The following is a 19736-nucleotide window of genomic DNA, read 5'->3' on the forward strand; positions in this document are numbered from 1 at the left end:
TACTTGAGGGCTAGCACTAGAGAGGGACACTGGGAGGGTGGGAACTAACCTTGAGTAAGCACCTACTCTGGCCAGACGTGGTGCTATGCAGATTACATACACCAGCTCGCTTAATCTCAGAATCACTGGTGAGGGTGATGTTAACACCCCAATTTATAGATGGGGAAATGAAGCCCTCGAGAGATAAAGCAACTAACCGAAGGTCATATAGACAGCTCAATGGCAGGACAGGGATTCAGACTAAGGCCTGTGATTCCAAATTGCATCCTGCTCTAGTCTAACATCTGGTTTTTTAAGAAAGTAGAAGTTACAGAAAGAGGATCTTCTAATCAGCGTAATGAAGTATTATTTAAGAGTCAGAGAAATAGTTGCTAAGTAGTAGATTCGGCCCAGAGGTTGAATGGGCTGGCTAGGTGGAGGGTGAGCCACTGATATGTGGGTCTCGAAGCAGCTTCTGAAAACGAACTGTACGGGGACACCAGAGTGGGGAGTCGGGCAGCGGCTGATGGATGGAGCAAGATGTTAAGGTGCCTTCTACCGAGGGTCTGTGTTTTTCTGCTTTGCTTCAAATTAGTGCTTTAATTCAACAGAAGCTCAAGTCCTCTTGTCACTGTGAGGTGTGAGTTTGCTATGTTTCTCTTATAACTGACCAGCTGTGCGGCTACGTAGCTCTCCCTCTTGGCCTTGCCAGAGCAGACCATGCAATCTTCAGCTTTGGGCTGATGCCCTTGTACAAGACAGGGTCATATTGCAGCCCAGGGTTGCCACTTCCTTTCCTCTCCAGTCTCTGGCCAGGAAGGAAGCCTCTCAAGGCCACCCACACCACAGGGGCCTGGGGCAGCTGGAGGGCCTTGGCTAAGAGAAAGATGTTGCTGGGACTCTCTGGGGGGCGTAGATGAAAGGGAAGTCCCTGGGTGCCGAGGGCATTCCAAAACCGAGTTCTGAGGGCCCCAGACTAAGCTAGTTTCTTTTAATAGTCAGAGAGAGTCCTCAGTGGCAGCTCTCCAGTTGTCAATTTTAGCTCCTCCGAAGGGCTGGGGAGAAAAGGCCCTACTCTCTGTAAGGGTCAGCACCAAAATAGATATGTTGGGAACTTCGATTTTCATCCTCTCTTGGTTGGAAGTATGTGTTTTCTTAAAATGTAACTAGATTTTTAGATTGTGAGAGTAATATCGGTATATAATTTTGAAAAATCCTAAGTGGTAAGTTAAAATGCCTCTCTCCCTTCTGTCTATAAGCCTCACCCTCTTCTCCCGATCCCGTCTGACTCCTTGGAGTTATCACTATCAAGTTCCCTGTGTATCCCAGAGATATTGATATGCTTATACAAACATACACGCATATAGGCCCATGTTTTTGTTTTTGTTTTTTAAGTAGGCTCCATGCCTAGTGTGGAACCTCATGTGGGGCTTGAACTCACAATCCTGAGACCAAGACTTGAGTTGAGATCAAGAGTCTTAACCTACTGAACCACCCAGGTGCCCCTATAGGGGCATGTTCTTAAACACACCCATGCATAGACACGCACGTGCAATTGTAACCTGACGCTGCCCTGCTTCCCTCCCCCAGCCCAGCTTCATCTGCCACCACCCTTCTGGGCTCTGCCATGATGGCTCCTCTGCTCTCTCCTCAATCTTCGGGGTGTCTCACTATCAGTCCTCGGGCTGCTCTGTTGGGAGCTCTCACAGCACCCAGTCCTGCTCCCTGTGTGCACATCACGGTCACCATTTTACATTCATCTGTGGGACTATTCAGCTAAGGTCTCTGTCACTCTCTAGGCTGCTCCTCCATCACCGTCCCAGGGCCAACCACTGTGCCTGGCACATTGTAAGGGTCTAGCTGGTTGTCAACTGAAGAAACATTCTGATCCACATCTGCCATTTCACAAATAATAATGCACTTTTGGCGTCTTTAATGTCAGAATATACACATTGATCTCATTCTTTCTGTGGTTCTATGGTGTTCCATCACGTGGATACACCACAACCTCCTAACTGGTCTCCTATTGATGGATGTTAAGAGCATTTCTAATTTCTAAGGGCTCGCTATTACCCTATAAAATTGGAGAGGGAATATCAAATGGTTTCCCCCAAAGTGGTGCCAATCCCCACTCCTTCTAGTGGTGTATGAGGATGACTGCTTTCCAGTACCTTTGCCATCATGGGGTATCATCAAACTTTTTTTATTTTGCTCACAGCTAGGTGAAAAATGGCATCTCCTGAGTGAAAGTGCATTTCTTTAATAACAAAGGATGCTGAAGATCATTTTTGTATTGTTATTGGCCATTTGTATTTTCTCTTCTGTAAGCTGACCATTCCTGTCTTTTACCCTTATTTCTATTGAGTTGACTTTTTCATCTACATTTTATAAGAATTCTTTCTATATCTCCTCTCTTTGCTATTTATTTTTTGACTGTGATATTTTGTCACAGAGAAGTTTTTTTTTTTTTGCTGTCAAATTCATCAATTTTTGTTTCTTTTTTCTTTCTTGTCTTCCTGTCTCTCTGTCTATACCCACATGTACATATGCAGAGGGAAGATGCCACAAATGTCAACAGCAACTCCTTCTGGGAGGGGAGGCCTGGATAACTTGTAACTCGTTTCTTCGTATTTGTCTACATGGCTTGATTTTTTAGAATATAAAGAGTATTTTATTTTATTTTATTTATGAGAGAGAGAGCACAAGTGGGGGAGAGGGGCAGAGGGGGAGAGAGAGAATCTTAAGCAGGCTCCATGCTCAGTGCAGAGCCCAACTCAGGGCTCAATCTCACGACCCTGGGATCATGACATGAGGCGATTCAAGAGTGTCATACACGCTCGACCGACTGAGCCACCCAGGTGCCCCCTTCATTATCATTTTTATAAAAAATAGTGACTTAAAAAGAAAGAGTACAACTCCTGGATTTATGTCACTCTTAGAAAACTTTTATGATGCATAGAATCATAATCGCATTCTGCATCTTTTCTAATTTTAAACATGAAAGGCTAGTATTTTCAGAGATTTTGAAAATTGCAAATAGTGCATTATAGCAAATACACAGCAGTTAACCAGAACCGATCGGAAGCGTTGCCATTTGCTGTGTTGTCTGAACCCGGTCGGAGACCTGTGCGAGCACCTACGAGCCATCACGTCACCCTGGGCAAGGCTGATAACTTGCCCAGAGGAACCTGAAGCCAGATTTTCTGACCTCAAAGTTTTTGGGAGAGGGACTGATAAATTAGTTCATTATACTTTGTAAATCGAGCTTCCCCCCAAATTTGGGGGCTACTGACTGAGTGGCAGAGCTGCCCTGAAATTTGAAAAGAAAGGCAATTCAACTGTCAGAGATGGAAAACAAAACTGAAGCTAGTGGTGTTAATTTATGCCCCTTGAAAACACACACCCACAAACATTCTCACTGAAATGAAATCCTGCCATTTTTCTTTTGGGTAAGAAAACAAGGGTCTATTGCCAAAATCTGCCATGAATAGTTTCAGAAACAATCACGCCAGCATGGTTTCTCACAGACCCCTGAGGCAGGGTGCCTAGAATGGCTAGCTAGTTCGCCAGTCCCCGGGACCACTGCCTTCCCAGTGTGGTGGCTCTGTGAGGCTTGCTAATTTTCTCCACTGTAATGGGTTAGTTCCTAAAATACTTTGGAACTTGTCGACACTCTACAGAAAATAAAAGGTCTTTTCTTTCTGGGCGTTTCTCTCACTCCAAAGGAATGAACAGTGAAAAACTAGAGGGAAAATAACAAAACCCCTTTTCTTTGTGTACATAATAAATGGCTTTTAGGCCAGGGCTCCCCTGGAGAGCTGCAGCCACACTGTACCTTTCTGTGTCTAGGTAAAGCTCTTAAAGAAATGAGGAGCCTTGATAAATGTTTGATAATTACCATTAATAAATAAAAGTAGCTTACACTGGCATCATGCCTAATGGTTCACAAAGCACTTTCTATTTTGAACCTTTGAGCAGTTCTGTGAAGTGGATAGGATCTTTTGTAGGATTGGGTTTTTTCTTTCTTTTTTTGAGAGGTTAAATGACTTGTATAATCAAACAGCTGGCAAACAGAAGAATTGGGACTCCCACTCAGATTTTCTGACTTCACATCCAGTGCTGTTTCAACTTCACAAAGCTATCTCTTTAATAATGATTGGTAAGTCTTTATTTAAACACTCTCTAATCTTTATTAACCTCAAGAATAAACAACAATAAAAGTCACCTATTAAACTTTACGAGTATTATAAAAATGAGTGAAGTACTCTATAACTCCAATACAGAGCACTCCTTCTAATTTAGATTCAAAATCCAAATGTAATGAAAGGAAAGGTTGAAAATGTTAAAGCATTAAGAAAGCTTTTGCATGGCAAAAAAAGCATTATGAATCCACAAAAATATATTACAGCTAATAAATGAGATCAGCACGGCCGCACCATGCAAAGTCAACATCCTATTTGTATTTCTACACGCTAGCAATGAACAGTAGGGAAAGGAAATTTAGAAAACACTTCTGTTTCTAAGAGCATCAAAATGAACAAAATACTTGGGAATAAAGCTCCCAAAAGAATTATAAAACTTATATTGCAAAATATGGTTGAAAGAAACTAGGAAAGAACTAAGTAAATAGAGATATCCTATGTTCATGTATTGAAAGCCTTAATATTGTGAAGATGTCAACACTTCCCACTTGAAATACAGATTCAGTGCTCTCTCTATCAAAATACCATCTGTTTTTTTTTTCCAGAAATTGATAAACTTATCCTAAAATTCATATACAAATGTAAGGAAGCCAGAATAGTCAAAACAATCTTGGAAAAATGTAAGAGTTGGAGATGTCATACTTATGGATTTCAAAACTTACCATAAAACTTGTAGATGAATGTGCATAGTTGCATTATTCATGGTATCCACAAGCTTACTACAAAACAACAGTAATTGGGAGTGTGGTGCTATCATAAGGATAGACATAGAGGTCAATGGAATAGAAAAAAAAATCCAGAAATAAACCTTTACATTTATGATCAATTGAGTTTGACATGGGTACCAAGATAATTGAATGGTGACAAGATGACCCTTTTAATAAATGGTACTAGGACAACTAGATATTCACATGCAAAAGAATGAAGACAGAGTCCTATTTTATATCCAAAAAAAATTAACTCAAAATGGATCAAAGACCTAAATGTAAAAACTAAAACTATAAAACTCTTAAAAGGAAACAGATACAAGCCTTCATGAACTTGGACTAGGCAATGGTTTCTTAGACGTGAGACCAAAAGAAAAAAAGGATAAATCGGACTTCACTGAAACTAAAAATCTTTGTGCTTCAGAGGATGCAATCAAGAAAGTGACAAAACAACACACAGAACAGGAGAAAATATTTACACATCATGCATCTGATATCTAGTATCCAGTATGAAGGACTCTTGTAAGTCAACAATAAAAAGACAAATAACCCTATAAAAAATGGGCAAAGGATTTGAATAGACATTTCTCCAAAGAAGAAGTACAAATAGCCACATACCTATAAACAGATGCAGAATATCATGAGTCATCAGAGAAATTCAAATCAAAAGCATGGTGAGATATTACTCCACAGTTACCAAGATGGTTGAAATAAAAAAGACATAATAACGAGTGTTGGTGAGGATGTGAAGAAAATAGAATCCTCATGCATTGCTAGTGGGAATAGTAAGAGGCTGAGGCTGCTTTGGAAAACAGCTTGGTGGTTCCTTGGAAAGTTAAATATTGGGTACCGTAGAACCCAGAAATCCCACTCCTAGTCTTATAGCCAAGAGAACTGAAAACATATATCCATATAAAAACTTGCACATGAATGTTCATAGAAGCATTGTTCATTACCTCCTTAGAGTGGAAACAACCCAAACATCCATCAGCTGATGAAGAGATAAACAAATGTGGTCTACCTGTATAACAAAATACTATTCAGCCATTAAAAGGGAATGAAGTACTCATATCTGCTAAGCACGGATGAACTTTGAAAGCGACATATCAGATTAAAGAAGTCAGACACAAAAAGCCACATATTATAGGAAATGTCTATAATAGCCTAATCCATAGAGATGCAATGGAGATTGGTGGTTGCCAGGGGATGAGGGACAGAAGAAATAAGGAGAGTAACTCCCAATGAATGCAGGTTTCTTTTGAGGTGATCAAAATATTCTGCTGCGGTGTCTGGGTGGTGCAGTCGGTTAAATGTCTGATTCTTGATCTCAGCTCAGGTCATGATCTCGTGGTTCCTGAGTTCAAGCCCTGCCTCAGGCTCTGTGCTGATGATGCGGAGCCAGCTTGGGATTCTGTCTCTCCTTCTCTCTGCCTTTTCCCCACTTGTGCTCTCTCTCTTTCTCTCTCTCAAAATAAATAAACTTAAAAAAAAAAAGAAATGTTCTGCAATTAGCAGTAATGCTTGCACAACTCTATGAATATAATAAAACCACTAAATTGCGCACCTTAAAAGGGTGACCTTTATGGTATATGACATCTCAATAGAAACACTATGAACAAAATAAAACACGAGTGACAAATTGGGTGAAAAGACTTCTAATATATGTCACAGATTAAAGGGCGATACGTGGGGTATGTAAAGACTTTTAACAGTTAAGGGAAACTGAATAAAATAAACTAGAATAAAAATTCTATTAAAAAGTAGACAAATGGTATGAAAAGAAAATTCACAAAAAATGTATTAAGAAGATCCATTGAACCTATGAAATGATATTTAATTCCATTTTGCAGATTAAACCTATACTGAGATGGATAGGAAGTAATTCAAAGTCTTGACAATACTCTCCTTTGGAAGAGGCTGTCAGGAAACAAACGCACTCAGACATTGCTGGCAGGAGCAGAAATAGTAGAAGCCCAATGAAAGGCAATATCCCGTAAAACTATCAACACATGTTTGCTCCCTCTGACTGAGCAGTCCCACTTCTAGGAATTTACCCTGAAGATACGACTGCAACAATATAAAAATATGTGTGTGTAAGATTATTCATTACAACATTACTTATAATTACAAAATATAGGAACCTATCTAAATGCCCAAACAGAAAACTATTTGAGCAAAACACACTAGGTGCCTAAAACGGGATATTATATTTTTGTACAAATGAATGAACTGCTATAAAGTGATTTCCAAGATACGGTGTTAAGTGAAAAAAGCGAACACACACGCAACAAGTAAATAACTTGGTGGGAGGGGGAAGGGACATTCGTAACAGGAGAATGTCAACTGATAAACGTGGATGGAATGGCAGAATGGAAAGTCATGAATCTGCAACCACCACAGTAAAGACTGGTTTGGGAAAGATTCATCAATGCTAAGTGTAGAGAAAATTTGCAAAGGAGTGGGATATTTACATGGTCTTAAAAATGTCTCTCTGCAGAATGCTTATTGGCTGCAAGGAGAAAAATAGTTATTATACAGGGAAGAATCACTGTGATTAGGTGATGAATTTAATGTCACTAATGAAGGACAGGTAGATATCATGTGCCTCCTGAGGCAATACCCTAAGAAATACAATATCCTTTTGTAGTATCCTAGCAGGGCATGCATTGTCAAATTTAGTCACAAGAAAATATCAGATGAACCCAAACTAAGGTACAAATGACTGGCCTATAGTCTTCAAAAATTTCAATGTCAAAGGAGACAAAGATAAGCTGAGAAGCCATTCTAGATTAAAGACCAGACGCATAACAACTAAATGAATACAAAAACATAAGGGGCCGTATTGGGACAACTGACAAAATAGAATATGGCCTGTACCAACATGAACATTCCTGAATTTGAAAACTGTACTGCGATTACATAAAAGAATACCCTTGTTAAGTACTCAGGGACAAAAGGACATGGCATATTCAAATACTTTCAGATGATTACAAAATGTAAATATTTACCACTCTGTGCATATATGTACGTGTCTGTGTGTGAGTATGTCTATATAAATAGATAGAATGAATATGACAAAGTACTTTAAAATGGTGAATCTGGGCCCTACAGACAAGAGGCATTACCTAACCCATTTTCCCTTCACATAGTACTAAGGGTTCCTAAGAGTGGGAAGACCTAATACACTGGAAAGTAGTATTTACATTTGAATCCCTTTGATGATCCCTGCCTTTAGAAATTACAATTTATTTCAGCCAGTGTTTCCTAAACTATGGCCCAGGCAACACTAGTGTGTCACAGATGTATTTGACCTTCATTTGCATTCACAATCCACATTAAGATTTTTAATGCACTGTATGTAAAACCATGTCTTAGAGACATCTGTTTAATTTTAACTTAATAGTTCTCAAATTTATTTAACCACAGACATCTTTTCTAGGAAGACCTATGAATCTCTATGAATTCTTGTGAGGTGCTAGTATCCTATGGAACACAGTTTGGAAAATGCTTTTCTAAACCAAACTCAAGTTTTTGGCATTGAATACTGTTAGGTCTTAGAAGCCACCTATCTTTCATTCCAGTGAATTTTGTTACTGGTAATGACCCTTGCTGGGGGACTCTGAGCCTCTTATTACTTGATGTCTTTGAACTTTAGAAGCTGGTATAGCAAAGATTGCACTGAGATTTTAAGGGCATATCTGGATATAATCAGGAAACATTTAGGAAAACTGAATTAAGAAAAACATTTTAAATTAAATTTGAGCCTCTATTCTACAACGTGGGAGTAGAATAGTGTAAAAGAGTTGGCAAGGTTGCTGTGAAACTGGTTCAACAAAGAACAAAGCAAAACCCACTTTTGGTGGCAAGGTAAATCGACATAACCTCAGAATGTCAATCTGAAGAAAGAACTAGAAAATATTCACATCTTTTCTCCTAGTGGTTTAATTTCTGGAACTTTATACCAGCAAAAAATCAAAGAAAAAAACATTTGTCTAAGAATATTCAGAATAGGGGCACTTGGGTGGCTCAGTCAGTCAAGCATCCAACTCTTGGCTTGGGCTTAGGTCATGATCTCAAGGCCTCAAGGTCTTGAACCCATGATCTCAAGGTCATGGGTTCAAGCCCTGAGTTGACTCTGCGTTGACAGTGCAGAGCCTGCTTGGGATTCTCTCTCTCTCCCTTTCTCTCTGCCCCTCCCCTGCTCAAGTTCTCCCTCTCAAAATAAATTAACTTTAACAACAACAACAAAAAAGAATATTCAGGATTATTGTTACCAACAAAAAATGGCATGCCCATTGAGTATTCCTGCACTCAGTAAATGGGCCCACCAGCAGCACAGTGACCTTAGCTAGAAACCCGGCATAACACCAGACTGCTCCACCTCCTTCACTCCCCCACTCCCATGCCCGTTGTTTCTACTCTCCAAGCATCTCTCAAGTCTGTCCACGTTCTTTATTTCCATGTCACTACCTGAGTCGAGGTGTCATCATCCCCTACCTAGCCTGCTGCTGCCATCTCCTGAGTGACCTCCCTGCTTCTCTCTCTCCCATCCAGTCCACTCTGCATACCACATAGTGACCCTTCTAGAATGATAATCTCATGATGTCAATCTATCTACTTGGAAACACTGAACTGCCTTTAGGGTGAAGCTCAAATTCCTCAGCACGACTTTCAACATCCTGCTTGAAGACACCCATTGACCACCTTCACCATTCCCACTGCCCAGGCAGAGGGGATTTCTTGTAGTTCCCTGAACGTCGAGCTACGTCTCACCTTCAGACCTTTGCACACACTCTTCCCTCTGCCTGGGCCGGCCTTCCTCACCTCTCAGTATTTTGGGAAACAGGTACCTATGTTTATTACCTTTGCTGCCTCACATCTCACTCACCATACAATCTGATTTCTGCCTCATCATTGCCCTGTTTCCCTCGACAAAGTCATCAGAGAAAGAAAAAGATAACAAAGGAAAGGAAAGCGAAGAGAGAAACGTTAAAAATCTTGTGTGGCACTATATATCAGGCACTGTGCTAAGCACTTTATGAATATTAACTCATTTATTCTCCCAACAGCTCTGTGTCCTTCACAATAGCACATGGTATTAAGGGACACAGAAAATACAGCTTTCACTTTTCCTCATGTTTTTTTCTGCCAAATTCGTCTTTGCTTTCTTTGCCAGGTTATCTTTTTTGACTGGACCAATGAACACTGAAGTTACTCAAGGCTCTGTCATGTCCTTGTCTCTTCTCACTCAATAACCCCCTCACTCCCAGGGTGATCTCATCCTTTCCCAAGGCAATTACTGCATACAAGTAGATGACTTCCTGATCCATTTTCTGAGCTCTAGTCCTGATTATCTAATTTACTAGATGGCATTTCCACCTATATGCCTCGCGGGCACCTCAGACTCGCCATTGAAACCTGAGCTTACCATCTCTCCATCACCTGTCACTCCTGCTCCCCCACTGTAACTGGCACAAACATCCACACAGTTGTTCAGACTGGAAACTCAGGAGTCATCATTGATTCTTCCCTATTCCTTCTTTTCTCCACATCCAATCAATCTCCATATCTCATCAATTAGGTCTCCTACATCTTTGTCAAACCATCTGCTTCTCTGCATCCTTGCTATCATCGTCCGTGTCCAAGGTGCCATCAACTTCCGCCTTTGCTACTTTGATAGTCTCCTAACTGGTCTACCTATGTTCTTGGCACATCTTCCTTGATCCATTCTCCTACATACCAGCCAGAACAATCTTTCTAAAAAATACTGGGTTTGAATCTGGGTTATGTCATTTATAGGCACGGAGGGTATGCCTGGGCATATCCCTCAACCTTTCTAATTCTTGACTTCCTTATCTATAAATGGGAAATAAAAATGTGTCACAGGGTGACAGTAATTAAGAGAGAAAATCCAGATAGAGTGACAGAAAGGGACATTCTAATAAACTGTGGATGGGCTATAAATGGTCAAACTTAAAAAGGAAATAACAATATGGAACTCTTAGTCCCAGATTGTTGCATCTCATTTGAAATAACAAGAATGAGTTCGGTCTATATTTTAAAACTTTAATAGGGAAAAATTCTGGGAAAACAATTTAACATGGGTTTTTAGCAGATGATGAATATAAAAACATCAAACTCATTGTGATGGTTAATTTTATGTGTCAACTTGGCTAGGCCATGGTGCCCAGTTTTTAAGTCAAACACCAGTCTAGATGTTGCTGTGAATGTATTTTTAACATTTACATTGGACTTGGAGTAAAGGAGATTGCCCTCAACGATGTGAATGGGCCTTACAGAATCAGTAGAATGCCTAAAGAGCAAAATGCTGGGGTTTCCTGGAGATGAAGGAATTCTTCTATTTTTCTTTTCAAATTTTTATTTAAATTCTACTTAATTAACATACACTGCAATATTGGTTTCAGGAGTAGAAGTCAGTGATTCATCACTTACATATAACACCCAGTGCTCATCATAACTAGTGCCCTCTTTAATGCCCATCACCCATCAAGCCCATCTCCCATCCACCTCCCTCCATCAACCTTCAGTTTGTTCTGAAATCTCTTTAAGAGTCTCTTTCAGTTGTCTGGGTGACTCAATAAGTTTAGCGTCCAACTCTTGATTTCGGCTTAGGTCATGATCTCATGGTCGTGAGATTGAGCCCCACTCTGGGCTCTGTGCTGGGCACGGAGTCTGTTTAAGATTCAGTCTCTCTCTCTCTCTCTCTGTCTCTGTCTCTCTCTGTCTCTCTCTCTCTCTGCCCTCCCCCCGCTTGCTCACATGGGTGCATGTGTGCTTTCTCTCTTTCTCTCAAAAAATAAAAATTAAAAAAGTCTTTTATGGTTTATTTCCCTCTCTTTTCTTTCCAACCCCCCCCAATATGTTCATCTGTTTTGTTTCTTAAATTCCACATATAAGTGATAAGAGAAGAAGGAATTCTGCCTCAAGACTATAACATAGAGATCCTGCCTGAGTTTTCAGTCAGCCTGCCTACCTTATGGATTTTGGACTTGTCAGCCCCCACAATTGTGTCAGCCAATTCTCTAAAATCAATTTCTTTATTTCTTTCTATGTATGTATCCTATTGGTTCTGTTTCTCTGTAGAACCCCGATTGACACACTCACACAGGAATCCTATGATGACAAAGTATATCAGCAGCTAATAAATGACAACTCCAAGCAGCTTCAGGTGAATATTTTAGAGTACAGTAGAAAAAAACCCTCATCAGCTTGATAACATAAGCTCTAAATAGATAAACATGAAAGGATAAAGAACTTCAGGAAATAAGACTTGACTTATGCCCCTAATACGAGAAAAGCCATCTTCAGGGAGTCTCAGGCTGTTTGAGGACCATGCACCTGGTAACAGTGGACCACTGTCCCACACTCATCCACTTGGTCATCTATATGAAAATGTTTGTTGAACATTTACTCCAGGACAAGTGTTCTACATATCCAGAGCAAATAACAAAACCAGGCATTCTCAGAGCTGCTGTTCCACTTGTGTCTATGAGAAGCACTGAGTCCAGAAGAGCTTTGGTGGCCAGTATGTTCCGGCTTACCTGTAGAAAATGGTTGATGGATGCGTCGTGAACTCCCAGGGCTCGCTCTACACCTGCCAATTCCTTCAATATTGGTACACATTCAAGACTTTTTTCACCTCGACTGATCTCAGTGTATTCTAAAGCCTCTTGATAGTGGGGCAGGGCTTCTTTTGATTTCTTCTGACTTTGATACATCCTAAAAAATCATCAGAGACATTATTTTTTAAATAATGAAATAGAAGACACATAGGTGGGAAAAATAGGCGATCTGGTGGTTAGGATTTGGCTCTCTGACCCCTGTTGTCAGGTTCATTTCCTAGCCAGCTAAGTTTCTGTTTTTCCCAGGAGCCCGCAGGGCATAGTGGTCAGGAGGATGGACTTCAGAATAACCAGGAAGTTTCAGATCCTGGCTCTACTACCTATTAGATGTGTGAATTTCCAGTTGCTTTACCTCTTCCTCATCTCTAAGTTAAGAATAATAACAATGCTTCCTTTACTGGGCTATAATGAAGATTAAATTAGTCAACACTCATAAAAATGCTCAGAATGGTCTCTGACATATAGTAGGTGCCATGCAGGTGTTGGTTTAAAAAACATAAAATACTTAAAAAAAAAATTAGTTGTCAAGTTAGCTAACATACAGTGTATACAGTGTGCTCTTGGCTTTAGGAGTAGATTCCCATGATTCATCGCTTACATACAACACTCAGGGCTCATCCCAACAAGTGCCCTCCTCAATGCCCATCTCCCATTTTTCCCTCTCTCCTGTACCTCACCATCAACCCTCAGTTTGTTCTCTGCATTCAAGAGTCTCTTATGGTTTGACTCCTTCTCTGTTTGAAACTATTTTTTCCCCTTCTCCTCCCCTAATGGTCTTCTGTTAAGTTTCTCAAATTCCACATATAAGTGAAAACATTTGATATCTGTCTTTCTCTGAGTGACTTATTTCACTTAGCATAATATCCTCCAGTTCCATCTACATCACTGCAATGACAGGATTTCATTCTTTCTCATTGCCAAGCAGTATTCCATTGTATATACAAATCACACTTTCTTTATCCATTCATCAGTTGACGGACATTTGGGCTCTTCCCATGACTTGGCTATAAAATCATAAAATACTTAACAAAACAATAACAACCATAAAGGATGCCAAGATGCTGATAACTGATCTGTTGAGAAATTACAGAAATTTTCCAGTATTGGTGAGGGTATAAAGCACTCTCTTTAACTGTTAGAAAGAATATAATTTGAGCATAAACATCTCTATATCAAAATTATATACACACACACACACACACACACACACACATATATATATATATATATATATATATATATATATATATATATATAAAAGCACACACATATTTCTGCTAATTTCACTTTTAGTAGTTTATCTTGAAGAGATATTCTGGCAGGGCAAGAAGATATGTATAAGAAGGTTTACCTAAGCACTCTTTGTAATAGTGGAAAAGTACAAAGCACTTAAAATATACCAATAGGAGATCATTCAAGCAGATTACAGTAAGCATATCTATACTGTAGAATGCCACATAGCCATTAAAGTTAACGTTGATCCATATTTACCAACATAGAAGTATAAAAGTATAAGTATAAAAGGCAGAATACAAAAAATGCTTTCTATAATATCCTATGCAGGTGAAAATGTTATATCTAATCTATATGTACATATATGCATAAAGAGATATCTAAATGGACACTAAAATCTTACCACTCAATAGTTATCTGGAAGGAGTTGGTTGTGAGTGATTTTACCTGTCTTGTTTATGCTTTCTAAATTTCCCAAATTATCTTCTATAAAATTGTATTACTGGGGTGCCTGGATGACTTAGTTCAGTGTCTGACTTAGGCTCAGGTCATGATCTTGAGGTTCATGAGTTTGAGCCCTGCGTTGGGCTCTGGGCTAATAGCTCAGAGCCTGGAGCTTGCTTCAGATTCTATGTGTGTGTCTCTCTCTCTGCCCCTCCCCTGCTCATGATCTGTCTGTCTGTCTGTCTCTCTTTCTCTCTCTCTCTCAAGAATAAATAAACATTAAAAAAATTTTAAATTGTGGGGCGCCTGGGTGGCTCAGTTGGTTAAGCATCCAACTTTGGCTCAGGTCATGATCTCAACTTCAGCTCAGGTCATGATCTCACGGTTCCTGAGTTCGAGCCCTGCATCGGGCTCTGTGCTCACAGCTCAGAGCCTGGAGCCTACTTCGGGTTCTGTGTCCCCCTCTCTCTCTGCCCCATCCCCACTCATGCTCTGTCTCTGTCTGTCTTAAAAGCAAATGAAACATTAAAAAAATTTAAATTGTATTACATCAGAATTTTATTGTATTTACATTTATTGTATTTACATCAGAATTATATTGTACTTACATCAGAAAAATGTTAATCAAAAAATTGTAAGTAAAGGTGGTGTTGGGAAAAGATTCTTTAGCTTCTTGGGATAAAACTCTGTCACGTAAAAAATATATATCTGTCTATTTTGTTTAGCAAACACAATAGTAGACATTTAAAAACAACCTTCTCTAAAATATTTGCTAAGAAATAGACACTTTCTTCATGCATGGAAAAATTTTACATATAAGATTCATTATGAAAGGCACCAACCCTCTCTACATTACCCTTTACCCTAGCATCTTTACTACAAAAAGGCCTTATAATTCCCAGCTGCCCATGGGTAAACTGAGACATAATATGAGCACGTGACTAGGAAACCACACACACACACACGCGCGCACGCACACATGCACACACACACACACACAAATATATAGGTCTTGTTTTTAACTCAGTTACTGGACATTTTGCACAACTATTTTTGCTCTGTAATAAATTTCAAAGAAATTGATTGATAGAAGATGCTGCTCAGATCTACGCTTCCGATGGCAACAGTGAAAAAAAATGCTGATGGAATAGCTTATGAACTTGGATGTGTTCTACAAATGGGAAGAAGTTGAAACACAGGAGACGGTCAGGGATATGTTCCTGGACTAAGTCGGGTCCAGGTTCCAGCTTGCAGCAACTCTTAATCTTAGAAAGGAAGAGATTAGTAGGCGACCTAGTAATACTGGGCTTGTCTTCTGACTCTTACTGAACTTTGGATGTAGTGAGCAATAATTAGCATTGTAAGTATCATATTTTGTTTTTGAAGAGAAAACCCACTTGCATCTTTGGTGACAGAACGAGGCTTTGAAACATATGGCTGATAACAAATCACTTAGCCCAAAAATGAGATTCCTGGTAGACAACTGAAAACAGGAGGCAGCAAACTGTGGCCTGTGCACCAAATCTGCTCACTGTCTTTTTTTGTAAATAAAGTTTTATTGGCACACAGCCACACGCACTTGTTTACACATTGCCCATGGCTGCTGTAGCACTATAATGGTGGAGCTGAGTAGCTGCAATGCAGTGGGTACCAAAAAGCCTGAAATATTTACTGTGTGGGCCTTTACAGAAGAAGTTTGCCAAAGTCAGGTCTAGAATCCAGAGAAAGCTACATACTTCCAAAATGACTTCAGATTTTTTCCATCTAATTTAACCTTGAGAACTCCAACAATGCCACAGATATTTGAGCAAAGGGGGAAAAAAATCACCTCCTTCCTTTCTCATGTTCATAGGTGATGAAACATGTGCCAAGGAAATAAAGAATGGATTTTTTGTTTTTAAGGCTGCTGTAAAAATCATGGAAGGGTAATAAAGCAAATACAAAGTATTTGTAATACAAGATGATTTCGTTTGAGCAAAAGTTTTAAAGGAAAGCAAAATTCGAAGCTTAGTAATCAAGCTTACAAATGCAAAAAAATATATAGAAAAGTAAACAATAACAAGGCATAAGTGAATTCATACAATAACAATTTTTCCTTTCCCAAGATAGAACACTAAAGAAAAGTATTTGAGAGTTTGTAATGGTGGAGAACAGGGACAACTTGCTCTTCCTTTTTACCATTAACCTACTACTCTCTTAGCCAAAAGCACAGCCTATCACCCCAGGTTAACACCACATCACTTTTTCAGGTATCAGAAAGTGATCTTTCAAATACCAGACTCTTGGAGAAAATTTTATAAAAAGAGGGACACAGGGACTGCCTAGGTGGCTCAGTCAGTTAAGTGTCTCACTTTGGCTCAGGTCATGATCTCACAGTTTGGGGGTTCAAGCCCCACATTGGGCTCTGTGCTGACAGCATGGAGCCTGGAGCTTGCTTCAGATTCTGTGTCTCCCTCTCTCTCTGCCCCTCTCCTGCTCACACACACACACACACACACACATACACACACACTCTCTCTCTCTCAAAAATAAATAAACATTAAAAATATTAAAGAAAAAAAAAAGAGGGACTCAAGATGAGAGGCAGGACAGTCAGTTACAAGTGCTGCAGCAGGAGTAGAAAACCCCAACCATAGTTTGAGCATTCTTAGTGATGAGGCCACACAACCCTGGGCAAGAACAAAACATCTCTGAACCTTGGTTTCCTCATCTCAACACTGGTGTCCAATAGGGTTGTTGTGAGAACCCAAGAAGATGTCTAAAATGTTCTGCAAACTGAAGCAAGTTGTAAAGATTGGCATTAAATGCCTATACATCGTCATACCTTTCACTCCTTCCCCTCCCAACCGGTAGTCTATACAGAACTGAGTGCCACGGCCTCGGGTTGTTCTCCTGTTGAAACAGGCTCAACTGTGGTCTCACACCCACCCGCAGAAGATTTTGGAAAGTCCAAATAATAAGGATAATCAGTCAAACTCATGTGCCAGTGTGGAAGGCATTTTCTTATCCAGCTAAGCTTTTAAAAATGTTGAGGGTATTTTATTATAAGAATAATACGTATCCGTCATTTAAAAAAAAGAGATAGAAAAATAAAAATAAAAACTACACAATCACGACATCCAAAGATGAGTACTGTACACCTTGATACACACCTCTCCGGATGATTTTCCACACATATTTTTTAAAAGAATCGTAATGTTTTATAACCTGTTTCTTTCACTTAATCACATATCAGAATGTGGCAATGAATGTTCTAGCCTCATTCTAGTGGTCGAGTGGTGTCATACACTTCACTGACCACTTTATTTACTCATTGCTTAGCACAGACATTCCTTGGAGGACATTTGGGTGGTTTATGCCTTTTGACTGTTATGAACATTGTGTACAAGTTTTTATGTGGATGCGTATTTTCATTTCCTTTGGGTATTTACCTAGGATTGAAATTATTGCATCATATTGTAATTCTATATGGAAACTTTTGAGAAACTGACGCTATTTTCCAAAGTAGCTGCACCATTTTATATTTCCACCAGCAGTATGTAGGGGTTCCAATTTTTCCACATCCTTGCTAGCACTTGTTACTATCTTTATTATTATTATAGCCACTATCCTAGTGAGTGTAAAGGGGTATCTCACTGTAGTTTTGATATGCATTTCCTTGATGATTAATGACAATGAACATCTTTTTATGTGCTTATTGACCATTTGTATATCTTCCTTGGAGAAATGGCTATTTGGAAACTTTGCTTGTCTTTAAATTGGGTTGTCTTGTTACTATTGTTGTAGGAGTTGTTTATTTATTCTGGATGCAGGTCCCTCACCAGAAATATGATTTGTAAAAATTTTCCAGAAACCATTTTTATATTCCCGAAACCATTTTTTATTTTCCAGAAACCATTTTATATTCCCACCAGCAGTATGTAAGGGTTCCAATCATCAAGTGAAAAAGGGCAGCCACAAATAACCTAACCTTATGCCTAAAGGAGCTAGAAAAAGAACCACAAGCAAAACTTAAAACCAGCAGAAGGAAGGACATAATAAAGATTAGAACAGAAATAAATGATATAGAAACTAAAAAAACACAACAGAACTAATCGATGAAACTAAGAACTTGTTCTTTGAGAAAAATCAATAAAACTGATAAACCTCTAGTCAGACTTACCAAGAAAAAAAGAGAAAGGACTCAAATAAAATCACAATTGAGAAAGGAGAAATAATCACCAATGCCACAGAAATACTAACAATTCTAAGAGAATATTATGCAAAACTATATGCCCACAAACTGGACAACCTGGAAGAAATGGATAAATTCCTAGATACATATAAACTACCAAAACTGAAACAGGAAGAAATAGAACATTTGAACAGACCAATAACCAGCAAATAAGTTGAATTAGTAATCAAAAAACTCCCAAAAACAAAAGTCCAAGGATCAGATGGCTTCACAGGTGAATTCTACCCAACACTTATTCATTTTTTAAAGTTTTATTTGTTGAGAGAGAGAGAGAGAGAGAGAGAGAGAGAGAGAGAGAGAATGAATGTGTATGAGCAGGGTAGAGGCAGAAAAAGAGGGAGAGACAGAATCCCAAGCAGGATCTGTGCTGTCAGCACAGAGCTGGATGTGGGACTGGAACTCAGGAATTGTGCGTGAGATTGTGAGCTAAGCTGAAACCAAGAGTCAGATGTTTAATTGACTGAGCTACCTAAGCGCCCCAGTCTACCAAACGTTGAAAGAAGAGTTAAGGGGCGCCTGGGTGTCTCAGTAGTTTAAGCATCTGACTTTGGCTCAGGTCATGATCTCACAGTTTGTGAGTTCAAGCCCCACGTCAGGCTCTGTGCAGCCTGCTTCGGATTCTTTGTCTCCCTCTCTCTGTTCCTCCTCCACTCGCACTCTGTCTCTCTCTCTCTCAAAAATAAATAAAGATTTTTTTAATTAAAAAAAATAAAAAATAAAAAAAATAAAAAAGAGTTAATACGTATTCTTCTCAAACTATTCCCAAAAACAGAAAAGGAAGGAAAACTTCCAAATTTATTCTATGAGGCTAGTATTACCCCGATACCAAAACCAGATAAAGACACTACTAAAAAAAGAGAATCACACCAATATTCCCGACTAACATAGATGCAAAAATCCTCAACAAAATACTAGCAAACCAAATCCAACAATACATTTAAAAAATCATTTACCATGATGAAGTGGGATTTATTCCTGGGCTGCAAGGGTGGTTCAATATTTGCAAATCAATCAACATCGTACAACCTATCAATAAGAGGAAGGATAAGAACCATATGAACATTTCAATAGATGCCAAAAATGCATTTGACAAGTACAACATCTTCTAATAAAAACCCTCAACAAAGTAGGTTTAGAGGGAGCATATCTCAACATAATAAAGGCCATATATGAAAACCCCACAGCTAACATTATCCTTAATGGAGAAAAACTGAGAGTTTTCTTGCTAAGGTCAGGAAAAAGACAAGGATGTCCACTATCACCACTTTTTTACTCAACGCAGCACTGGAAGTCT

At 39.2% G+C, this 19736-nt stretch overlaps 1 protein-coding gene across 6 annotated transcripts in view; it reads right to left on the reverse strand.

The window, feature by feature from the left end:
- Positions 1–19736, reverse strand: part of TTC23 (tetratricopeptide repeat domain 23) — a 105567-nt gene that overhangs the window by 39521 nt on the left and 46310 nt on the right. For all 6 annotated transcript variants that reach the window (XM_019460133.2, XM_053888757.1, XM_019460136.2 and 3 more), the window contains one exon: positions 12451–12628. In XM_019460133.2, the coding sequence (XP_019315678.2) occupies positions 12451–12628 (178 nt within the window). The remainder of the gene's footprint in view (positions 1–12450; positions 12629–19736) is intronic.

Source organism: Panthera pardus, unplaced genomic scaffold (genome assembly GCF_024362965.1).
Source record: "Panthera pardus isolate Hobbes unplaced genomic scaffold, ASM2436296v1 HiC_scaffold_24, whole genome shotgun sequence".
NCBI classification, from domain to species: Eukaryota; Metazoa; Chordata; class Mammalia; order Carnivora; family Felidae; genus Panthera; species Panthera pardus.